This window comes from Betta splendens, chromosome 7 (genome assembly GCF_900634795.4).
Source record: "Betta splendens chromosome 7, fBetSpl5.4, whole genome shotgun sequence".
Lineage (NCBI taxonomy): Eukaryota > Metazoa > Chordata > Actinopteri > Anabantiformes > Osphronemidae > Betta > Betta splendens.
Window position 1 is genome coordinate 11,607,742 of NC_040887.2, and position 12,105 is coordinate 11,619,846.

Genomic DNA, 12,105 nt, shown 5'->3' on the forward strand with positions numbered 1-12,105 from the left:
GTTTAAGTCCACTCCAGCTGCTGTCAAATGTAATACAACCCCAGCTCCATCACAGAACCCCACAATCTCAAAAAGAGTCAACCCACAGTGTGACTTATGCATTGATCGCTGGTCACATTCCCACCTCGTCTCTTGTCACCGCGCTTTTTTTACCTTCACATGGTTCAAGTGGCTCATTTCTTGGCAGCAGACGATCAAAATGCATGCAAAAACGCGCACACGTTTGCAGACTGGAGGAAAATGCTGAGACTCTGCACGTTTCACCTGCGTCACAGGAAACTGTCCTTTCCATTTCTGCTCTGATAATCACAGGAAACGTCGCACTATTGTCGGTGCGTGTTCTAATAATTATACATGGAAACAGTTGAGGACGATTCCTTTTCTGAGAACTATTTTCACGCATTAGATTAGTTGTGATGATTTGATTAAAAAAACTGTTCGAACTGATCCCTGGCTGATCCAATATTAATTAGAATATTAATTGTGTAAATACTTATAGTCGTTGGCATCGTTATTCAGTTATTGCACTAAAGGGAAGGCAGCTCAGTAATATATGAACAAATCAGTGTTTTAGTTTGTAAATCAGAAAACTTTATACAGTAGTCGGGTTCAGCAGCTCGTGTGACTAGAGATAAGAGGCTTAGCGAGTCAGTGCAGCGAGTTGTTCATTCAGACAGACTCGCAGTTCGGTTCAGAAGTTCATCAGACTCCCTGATGAAGTTAAGCTGCTCCGTTGAGTACTCACTGGACAGGTCTGGGCCTTACAATGGGCCCTCACATGTCCCGCCTCACAATGGAGGAATAGTAGTGAACAAATGAGCACAGAAACGAGATCAAAATCACGCTGCCCTCTTGAACTGTACTCACTCTAAACACAACTTTAGAGATTAGCTTTGGAGATTAACAGCTGGATTCGTTTCTGGAAGCCGTGGCAGAACCAAGCAGCCGGGATCTGATTCTGGCCTCGGTCCATATGCGCAGTACCAGAACACAGCGGCCTGAAGTGGACGCTGATAGATGCTGTGGAAAGTTCCTTATTTGTCTTCCTCTCTCGCCCGCAGGTCTCAAACTGGGAATGGAGCGAGACGCCTATGTGATGATCGCAGAGAAGGGGGAGAAGCTCTACCACATGATGATGACCAGGAGTCGGCACCTGATCAAGGACAGACGAAGAAAGCTGAGCATCGTGCCTAAGTGCTTCATGGGAAAGTGAGTTCCTTTGCCTCCTCGGCGCCCGGTTTCCCCAGGCTCCAGGAATGCGAGCGCAGCGTTCACAAGGGATCCTTACAAATAGTCGTTGCGTAATATCAGCAGGCTTTCAAAAGACCTGGACTCCTGGCAAAGAGCGAAACTGGTCCATCCTTCCATCCTCTGGTCTGTAATGAGCCCCCCTCATGGTCTCCTCTCAGGGGTTACACACACACACACACACACACACACATTCATTAGCAGAGGAACTTCCACCGAGTCTCGTTCCCCTTTGTGCGCCCTTGATGTTTCTGTGCACAGAATAGACAATGAGAGACTTGCTTAAGGTTTGTTTGTGAGATCCTGAGCAGCAATTAAAATTCTTTCTGGCACCATCCTGGGGAAACAAAAGAAGAAGAAAATAAACCACACTAGTCCAGACCACGGCTGTGCCTGATCGCTGGGCTTGTAAAGGGAAGCAAGGGAGCAGCCATTAATTCTGGCTCTGCGGTATATTACAGATTATTAAATGCATGTCTTCTCTGGAATCACGTCTTGTAGATGATAACAGTGTATTTAACGAGCTGTTTAAATACGTAATGGTGCCCTTTAAAAGACTCGTTCCGTCTTAGCGGCGTCATATGAAGCCTTTATCTGGGCGTTTGCTCTCCGCCTCTCATTTTCTAAGACAGTCCATATCTCTAGGCCCTCCAGGAATTATATGCTGATGTTTGTACATCTCGGCAGACCTGGACCCATTGCAGGTCAAAGGTCAGAGGCCAGAGCAGAGGTGCGGCTGCCGGCGTGGACGCCGATGTGCCCGGTCTCGCGTTTCGCCATCCACCACTTTTCAAAGCTTTATCGTTCGCTCATTTCCTGCCGATGAGTGCAACGTGCATTAGCTGCGCGTTGGTCCAACTGATAAAATTAGCAGCAGGCATACGTTGAGTGCTCATCGCATTAAACAGAGTTGCTGACTCCAGGCGTGATAGCACCCTGATGGCATAATTCCACCATTTATCTGCCATTCACAGTGGGAAAGAGTCAGTGTTAACATGCTTTACATTTTCTTATTGGATAATTGGTGCTTTTCTGCCGCTGCTTGCCCAGCAGCCTTTAAAGCAATGATAAATCACGTCCTAATTGTCTTTTATTGTCTCTTCTGTACCTTTTTTTGTGCTGAGAGCTGCAGCCGGAATCAGGTTTCATCTGCTCAATCAAACTCCTCCAGCTCTTGGTTCTAAAGGGGAAATACGTTCTTTGCGCCCCGTTTCTATGCTACACGTTATTTCTAAGTAGATTTTTAGCAGGTGGTGTTTTCATGTGTGAACAGGATAAAATGATTCACACCACAGTCACCACAGGTACGTTTACTGCAAGTGGTGGTGATCTGAGTCCAGAAGGAAGAAGGAGCAGCACATATTGTGTGTCTATTAGCAGGAAGGACAGGACGTGGACGTCACGTCTACAATATTCAATTAGTATGTAGCGCGTAATAGAGACGCAGCATTTGTATCCTCGACATGTTGTATGGGCGCACGCTTGAGTGAGCAGCAATTTGTCCCTGTTGGTTGTGTCGTTGTCGGCGGTGCCTTCGCAAACAAATGCCTCCGAATCAATAAGCGCGAGCAGACATCATTAAAGCCCACATTCCCTCAAATCCATTGTCCTTGCCTACACACACACACACACACACACACACACACACACACACACACACACACACACACACACCTGCCCAGACTTCTCTGCTCTTCTTATGGGCACACGGCGGTGGAGAAAGGATCGTACCCAGGTCACACTGGTTCTCTGCAGGTCAACACAAAGCTGATGAAATGTCTCCGTTGTGCTTCAGGCAAATGCTCGGGGTCAGTGGCAGATGCCTGAAGGTGTCACACACACACACACACACACACACACACACACACACACACACACACACACACACACACACACACACACACACACACACACACACGTGCACACCTGGTACGCTTGACATTTGTAAATGCCAAGTGATCAGACACATAGGCAGGTTTCCCAGGGATTCCAGCGGTGCCGTGCTCCATCTCAGGATTGGTGAACACATATAGAAACACAGCTTTGTAAATGTAAATGCAGCGCGTGTCCCTGTGGTCCCTGAATCACATCAGCCTCCTCCCAGACGGACCTGGAGGCCCACTCTGCTGCAGAAGGCCTCATTGGCTGCATCTCGTGGACTCACTTAAAGCAATAGATTCTGATTCTGTTCGCAATACACACAATTTATACAGGTGAAACCAAGGCTAACGCACAAATCTTGCAGTCGTCTCTGCAAATGCATGCGTGACGCTGTAACGGTGAACGGGCTGTTGCTGAACACGGAGCCTCCGCTTGTCTTGTGTCCCCAGTGAGTTTGTGTCGTGGCTGATCGAGAGCGGCGAGATCAGTAACCCTGACGAAGGCGTCAACCTGGGACAGGCCCTGCTGGAGAACGGCATCATTCACCACGGTGAGGCAACGCTGAACATCTGATTTCTTTGCTCTTTTTGCCCCCTTCTGCTGTTTGAACGTGTCCTCAACCTCCTATTTGACCTCATTGGGTCCAAGCTGCCACCATCCACTGACACGATCTGAAACTAATCATTCCCAACATGTGCCTCGCTTGACGCTGTCTCCGTGCGACATTCACTAACTTGCATTATGCATTAAGGAGCGACGGACACAGTCACAAACAGCCATAAATAATGCATGAGCGCCGTTGTCCAGAGCGTTGCTGAAGGGGCTCTGGGTTCAAACCGCTCACATGATTTATACACCACGCCCTCCCGCGGAACGACGCCGAGACCCAGCGTTCGTTTTCTCCAATACCTGTGGAAAATCCCCTTAATATCCTCCCTTACAGCGGCCCACAAGCGCAGGAATGCCCAGCGATGACATGCAGGGCTCTGTGGGACAGTGATGGGGCTTTGTGGGCGAACCAGAGACACTCAGGGCCTGCAGGCAGCGTGTAGGTGTGACCGGTTCGCCAGCGAGACGACACCAGACACAACAAGGGAATGTGACAGCACATGTGGCAAATTAAAGCTATTCACCAGCATGTTAGTCATGCATCAGTGTTTGTGTTGGAGTAGACACATAAAAGTCACGTATTTTGTAGGACAACATGGAATCTTCATCCTATCACCGCAACGTGTTTGTTGCTACTAAAACCCACGAGCTGGAGCTCGAATGTTTACACATTAAACATCCTCCTCCCTCCAATAGAAAATCATCCATCAGGCTTGTGTGCTTTAGGCTCCGGAGCCAGAGTTTGTGTTGCATCGCTTCGCTTTTACGAGGGGAATTTGAAGTCTAGACTGCGAGAAGCAGCAGCTTGTTTGAGCTCACGCCAGCGTGTTGTGGTGGAGGCGAACTGCCTCTGTTTGGCATGTTTCACCGGTCGCCGCCGCAGAGGGCATCTGTGCGCGAGCGGATTAGTCACTTTCCATTTTCTGATTATGAGTAACAACTTATTGGGGGTATTTCTGGGTTTATTTCTGGTGGGGAGAGTTTGGCAGGCTGCGATGTTGACGTTTAAAAGTCATGACGTAATAGATTCTTCTGTGTGTGTGTGTGTGTGTGTGTGTGTGTGTGTGTGTGTTATTGTGTGTCACAATATTACAATTGTGTGTGTCATTATGAAAGTCTTATTCAAACTTGAAGGTGTTGTAAAAGCTTGATGCCGAACTCCCGTTCTGGTTTCAGTGTCCGACAAGCACCAGTTCAAGAACGAGCAGGTGCTCTACCGCTTCCGCTACGACGACGGCACCTACAAGGCCCGCAGCGAGATGGAGGACATCATGTCCAAGGTAACGTTATTAGTGTAGACGAGGCCTGTGATGATCCAAACCCCCTGGAATCACTTGTTGCCTGTCTTAGAAAAATCACTTTGGCGCAAATCTGGGTGGAGCTGATGAATTGTCTGTCTCCTAAAACGATAGCCTTGAGGCAGCGCTCCTCTCTGTTCGCACTCGTTTACCCAAGGTGTGTGTGTTCTGAGTCAGCGCCTCTGTTTTTCCTCCCCTCCCAGGGCGTCAGGCTCTACTGCCGCCTCCACAGCCTCCACACGCCTGTCATCAAGTAAGTACCTGCCCTCCCCTCCGTCCTTTCACCCCCGTTCTCCTCCACATGTTAATGTTCCTGCTCTCCAGGTGCGTGAATGAATATGTATAAGGCTCTTTTTTTGGGGTCTGAGTCACCCTTTCTGTAATGACTGAACCAACATTAGTTCCTGCCCGCAATGAAAACTCCAGGACCTCATGGACAGCAAGCCTCAGTCAGAGCTGCTGTAGGGTCTCATGCTTAGGATTCAGCTCAGGCTGAAGATGCCAGGTTTAATGACTCTAGGTTCCGCTTTATTGGCGTTTGCTTCTTAAGCCTCACAGTGTTCTGGATTAGCCCCGATGTATGTTTATAGATTGGATTTTACACCATGTATTAACCTCTTCTCCCTGTGTGTGTGCACTAATTACAGATTGCTGAGTAATCACAGACAACAAGGACGCGTTAGTGTGTTATTTTGTTACTTTGTGAATAGGAATGCGATGCAACAGCTGTCTATAGATATGCCCTCACTGGCCGCGTTATCAGCTAAACTCCACCAGTTGAATTCAGTCTAATCAGAGCACACACATACTTTTACCCTCCCTTTACGCGTCCTGAACAATCAGTGCACCTCTTGTCTACAGCTGTAGATTAGATTGCGGCCGGTTTGACCCGACGCGACCCGTGTCTTGCTCGCGATGCTCGCACATCGGGGCGAACGGGAGACTCGCTTTCTCGCTTTCGTCGGCCGCGCTACGCCCTTCGGGACGCGCGGGCGACGGCGCATCCGCCGGCATTTCCTGTTTTGCATTTTCACGTTGAACAGGTCGGAGGTGAGAAACGATCGCGGTTCGCGGGCGCCTCTGACGCTCTGTTTTGCTCTCAGGGACCGGGACCATCATCTGAAAACCTTCAAATCCGTAGTGACGGCTGCCAAGCTGGTGGAGTGGCTCCTCTCGCAGGTAAAAACCAGTGTGTGTCACCGTGAAAAGCACCCGCCGATGGAGGTGTGCTGTATGAGGAGGCATGAACAGGCGCTGTGACTGACCCGCCGTGTGCGTCACTGATCTGGTTTCCCAGGGAGACTGCTCGACCCGAGAGGACGCGGTGACGCTCGGCGTGGGGCTCTGCAACAACGGCTTCATGCACCACGGTCAGTCCAGCTCCCTCTCGCTCCCAAACGGAAGCATGAAAACAAGCACACAAACAAATGCTGTGACTTCCTTTGTGTCGTAATCGCCCTTTAATGCACTGTTGGATTACCTCATCTTGCACTTCGTCCCACATTTGCCCCCTTCGCGTTCCCTCCGCCCGCAAAAATTTAATCTCAGCCCCTGTGTGGTGGCGTCATGGTTTGGATGAGGGGCGTCGTAAATCAGGCCGCGCCGGCCACACTGTAGCGGAGCGGCCTCGGTTCTGGAGCGGCCTGTTGAGCGTAAACAGCATTAGCAGCGTACCCTAACCGCATGTGTTTTGCTTCGCTACATGGCTGTCTGGGTCCGCGCGCCGAACCGTGACCGGACGCCGGGCCCAGCGCGTCAAAAAAGCGCTTCCTGGTGCACAGATGGGGCAGCGGATGACATAATAACAGGTCACCCGAGCCTCCGGGTGCTTTTTAAGGCCGCAGAACAAAAGTACAAGTGATGAGTCAGCTTGTGTCAGGGTTTACATTTACACAATCATGGTTAAGAGTTTAATAATCTTCATTGTGATTGCACAAGTCTCTAATGACACTCCCAGACACACAGTCCTTCCCTGGCGTCTCCGCCGCCCCGCTGCCATCTGTCGGAGGGCGCCACCTGGGCTCCTGTTCACCTCCCTCCTCTCTGCCCCCCGTCGGGGTCACGACCTTTCTCTTCTCAGGCTGTCTGCGCTCCCACCTCTCCTCCGGTCACCTTCTCTAGGCTGCAGTCAGCACAAATGTTGCCCCTCGCGAGCTCGCGGTCTGTTCCCCCTGACCCCGATGCCTCCTGTCCGCGTCTCCGTCTGTCGGGCTTATGTTTTTTAGGAGGATCGGCGATAACAGATAACGCCTTTCATCTATCCTTGCATCACGTATCTGTCGTGAGCACCTGTTGCTGTTTGCCCCTTGGGCAGCGCTGCATGCAGACGAGACACCGTCTACTTGTTGTGTTTGATTGAAGAGTTAAATGGATCCCAAACCACAAAGTCTTCTAGTTTTCCATTTAATAATATTGCAATACAATATATTTCCTGTTCACTACAATTACAAAGTTTTTTTTAACGTAGCATCAGTGATTTATTAGATCCATGTCAAATTAGTGACATCCTGTTGATGAAGCAAAATGTTCCCAATATTTAAAATAATTTTGCGCGTGTCTTAATGTGTCTAGTACAAATTTCTGTAACACACCCTCTACTAGAGTAGGTTGCATTATTGTAGTATTGCTAAAGCCCAGTTACTCACAGGAAAAAAGTCGTGTTTGAGTTGGTGTGAGGCCAGAGTGGGTGTGGCCTGTGCATGTAATGGTTTTGTGAGGCTTTTTGCTGATCTGAAGGTGCCAGATGTTCCCTGAGTCTCTGAACAGCTGGGCACCTTTGGCTCCCAGTGTTGCCTGTGCTACAAGCCCTAAATCTTACAGTGGATCATAGAGATACATGAGCAAGACTGGGAAATGTACTGCACTGATGTATTGTGTCCGTGGGTGTCGGCCTAAACCCGGAAAAGCTCCTGTCTGCAGTCGTGACAGTAGTGGGAAAGTGCTGCAACATCCTGTAACAAAGCAAACAAATGTAATTTATAAATGGAGGAGCACTCACTCTCACCGGGTTAAAGAGCCCCATATGTTGGAACGAGGCTCAGCGCAGACGGACCCGGACACATTACGGACTGTTCCCCGTGTCCTCCAGAGAGGCTTCCCGGCGCTGGCATGCGTGTGCTACGACCCAGATGTGCTCTGGCTCCAGGTGTTTCTCCGCCGGCATCATTAGTTAATGAGCTAATTAACCGATGGCGTGTTCGCGTGAAGACGCTGCATCGGGAAAATGGCTTTGTCTCTGCAGGTGTTTGGAGTCGCAGGCGACCTGCGAAGTATGTTTGTATCGTCATGTAATTGAGTTGTGAAGCTTTCTCTTTTTCTTTCCTCTTCAGTCTTGGAAAAGAGCGAGTTCAAGGACGACTCGCAGTTGTTTCGCTTCTACGCGGACGAGGAGACCGGCACCAAGAGCAAGCAGCTGCAGCGCAATGACTTCAAGCTCATTGAAAACATCGTGGCCAAGTCGCTGGTGGTGAGTTAGTCACAGAGTCCGACCCACGCTGCCTCTGAGTACGAATCTGGCAATAATTAACAGAATGGGAACGGGATCTACTGTAGAAAAGCCACAATACATATGAGAGGATGAGGAGCGCGGACGCAGAGTGGAGGAGGAGCTGTTTGTGGATGAGCTGCGTGAACGTGTCTCTCCAACTGGGAGCAACGGCGGCTTTGATGAGAGTGAACACTTCCAAATTAGTTTTGATTCACGGCGTCCAAATGACTGTTCTGTTGAAACATTTAACAGTCAATTAAGACTTTGCCTTGTTCCCGATCAACACAGAGCAATATCTCAGTTTTTCCTGCTGTTACAGATTCTTTCAGTACATTGTCCATTATTAAATTTCCATTTAACAGTTATGACAGGAGGCAACAGGTGGTGAAGGGGTGGAGACCCTCAAAAGGGGCAAAACTCACGCTGCTTTCTATTTACTATGTGTTTTTGTGGGTAAGTGGGCAGGAAATTAGTTAGTTTTGCTTTTTGACGCGTGGTTGATGATGTATACTGTACGCATTCATCTCTGGACCTGGCAGAGAGGAAACGGAGAGTCAGCTGTTAAGTGCATTTTCCTCAGGGAAACCTGCACGTCAATGGCACCAGAGTGGGAGAAAAGCCTCCTGCCCTCGATTAGCAGAACTAATCCACCCTCACGGCCGATAATGAAGTGAAGCGCGGCAGCCCTTTGTTTACAGCAGCCGCCTCCTCTGGTGTGAGAGCAGCGAAGGCAGACATGCCCATCTTATCAGGGCCGCGCAGCTGGAAGGCGGCCGGGTGGCTAACCTAATGGAACCCGGCCTAATGCGCTGGGCGATGACAGCGTCCCACTTGGGAATTCAATAAGTGAGGAAGAGGACATCACACCTGACGCGCGATGAAAGCCACGAGCTGCAGCTGTGGACGTTTGCGTTGACCGTCAGAAGGAGCCGCCTTCTGTTGGAGACGTTTAATGGCCCACTGTATGAATTGGCTCGTGTTCCAAACCTGTAATAAAAAAAAAAAACAAACCCCCGGTGTGTCACCAGTGTGAATGTGAGACTAATTAGGTGATTTCTCCCTGCGCTAGATTCACCCTGAGGAGGAAGACTATGGGTTCGAGATCGAGGAGAAAAACAAGGCCATTGTGGTGAAATCTGTCACCAGGGGCTCACACGCTGAGGTAATGGCGCGCGCGCACACACACACACACACACACACACACACACACACACACACACGCACACACACACCGTACCTCCTTCCTGCCCCGGGGCAGCGGCTCCAGTAGGTAATGGCTGTCTCCTGTTTGTTGAGTGCTGTTGTGCCACCGCAGGCTTAGTCACATCACCGCTCCCCGTCCAGGTTGGATAGGTGACAGGACATCTGGCAAATATGAGCGGCAGCTAGAGTAAATACAAAATAGGGCCAGTTCTCCTCGTCTACGATCTGTGATTGAAAACCTTGTCCTCGGCGTCTTGGCTTTAACGTGCGCTGCCTGCATTTCATACGCGCTGATTAAAAGGTGAATCTTAGCTTTTTGTTATTTCACATCCAACTGTTCTTTCTCGCTGCCTCTCTCCTCAGTCAGCGGGTAATCCTCCCTTTTCTCCTCCGTCTGCTTCCACCTCAGTAAATCCTCGCTGCTTTGCTCCCTCTCGGCCCTTTTTTCTCCAATTTTCTCTCCTCCTCTCGCTCCGTTATTCATCTACACAATAACGGGATTGCTAGTTGTGACACGGCCTGTGTGCCAGCATGGTGAATGAAGCTCAGCTGATTCCCATGGGGCTCTGAAAAGGGAGACGCACACACGGGGCTCTTTCTCTATACGATACTGTTTATAGAAAGTCACGTGCAGAGCGGTATAGACACACACACACACACACACACACACACGTCCACATTCAGTGGCCGTGGCTCCTCCCAGGCATCCTAACATCCATCCTGGGCCATTATCCAGACTCGGGGCCAGGCTCAGCCGAGGCCACCCCACCGGATCTGTGGCCAGGACACTGGACTCACACAGCACAGATACAGAGGCAGCATTATTCCCCTCGGAGTGGCTGGAGATGCAAGATGACTGCATGTAATGACACGTTGTGTGTCTGCCGCATAAAAGGGAGGACAGTCGTGACTGTGCGAAGCTGAGGATGTTTTGTCTGTGTAACTGCTCCGTTAATTGCTCCGTCAATTAATGACGTAGGCTGTAAGCGATCCAAATAAAAAAATAGGTCTATATTCATATGTGCATTCATCTAAAAAAGCTGGAAAGAGACTCGAGCATCTCGCAGCTTAGAGACCTGAACCATCTGCAGCGTAACAATCAGATCCTGTCTCCTGCCTGTCCGTTCAGATGGCTGGTCTGCAGGCCGGCAGGAAGGTCTACACCATCAACGAAGACCTGCTGTTCCTCAGGCCTCTGGCCGAGGTGGAGACCATGATCAGCCAGGCCTTCTGCATGCGGCGCTCCCTGCGACTGCTGGTCGCCACCAAGGCCAAGGAGTGAGGGAACGCACGCACACACGCAATCATGCATCCACACTCACACACACCTGGTCTCACTGGTCTTACTGGTCTCACTGGTCTCTTCTCCACCAGGATCGTGAAGGTCCCCGACAACCCAGACGGTCTCTCCTTCAGACTCCGTGGCTCAGCTCCGCCTCATGTCCACGCTGTGAGGAAAGGTGGGTGACCGGTCGCACCGACCTAATGCTTGATGAATTTCACTAAAGCTAATTGTTTGGAATAACGTGATAACAGTGAAGAGAGGGCGCAGACAGCAGATGTTGTGACATTGAGCTGGAGCCTCAGAGATCAAGCTCACTTCTTTAAAGCCACATCCCTATAATTGTAGTATTAACCTCCGTGCAGCTACATGTCAATAGATTTATCCTTTTATTATTTTCATCTGTCTATTGACTTATTGTTGATTGATATAGTGTGGAGAGGATTTTCAAGAAATCCGTCCAACAGACGTAAATCTGTGAACAGGTTTGTAAGGATTAGTCTTTTTTTTTTTTTTATTGCAGCGGTTTCACACAGACAAATGATTCCGCGCGAATTCAAGGGAAAGCTGAGACACCGGGCTCGGCTTCAAATAGGTTTTTATGGCCACCTGTCAGCCAGACAGCCGCCGGTCGGGTTTCAAGCGCCCACACACACAATGCTCTGTGATCAGAGGTGAAAATTCAAAAGACACAAACACTTTTGTTCTAGCGCCGTGCGTCTGCTGCTCCCTTTTCAGCAACACGTCGCCAGATGTTTGTTTTGGTCCAGACACACTCGGAATAGGATGATAGGAGTTTTAAAGGCAACGTTCATCAGCGATGAATCTCAATGTGCAAAGCAGACGCGAGGAGCTGCCACTTGGCCACATATCACAACCTTCGTCATTATGACAAGGAGGCACTTCTGCTTTTCTGCCTGTCTGTTCTTTCCACTTCGGCTCCTTCTCTTTTTCTCTCTTGCCTAATGTTCTGTCACTGAGATCTCCTCCTTGTGTGAAGCAGTTTTTTCAGCTGCAGTCTCTTCGTTTTTTTGTCAGTCCGCTATTCGTGCACGGGTCAAATATTCCCCATGTTAGGTAACTGCTGGCACCCTGAG

General features: G+C 49.7%; 1 protein-coding gene across 3 annotated transcripts in view; it reads left to right on the plus strand.

Annotated features, from left to right (window-relative positions):
- prex1 (phosphatidylinositol-3,4,5-trisphosphate-dependent Rac exchange factor 1) overlaps positions 1-12,105 on the plus strand; it is a 49,527-nt gene that overhangs the window by 23,271 nt on the left and 14,151 nt on the right. For all 3 annotated transcript variants that reach the window (XM_029155910.3, XM_029155908.3, XM_029155909.3), the window contains exons 10-19: positions 1,062-1,209; positions 3,579-3,679; positions 4,915-5,018; positions 5,240-5,289; positions 6,140-6,215; positions 6,334-6,406; positions 8,366-8,502; positions 9,593-9,685; positions 10,856-11,004; positions 11,101-11,186. In XM_029155910.3, coding sequence (XP_029011743.1) covers positions 1,062-1,209; positions 3,579-3,679; positions 4,915-5,018; positions 5,240-5,289; positions 6,140-6,215; positions 6,334-6,406; positions 8,366-8,502; positions 9,593-9,685; positions 10,856-11,004; positions 11,101-11,186 — 1,017 coding nt within the window. The remainder of the gene's footprint in view (positions 1-1,061; positions 1,210-3,578; positions 3,680-4,914; positions 5,019-5,239; positions 5,290-6,139; positions 6,216-6,333; positions 6,407-8,365; positions 8,503-9,592; positions 9,686-10,855; positions 11,005-11,100; positions 11,187-12,105) is intronic.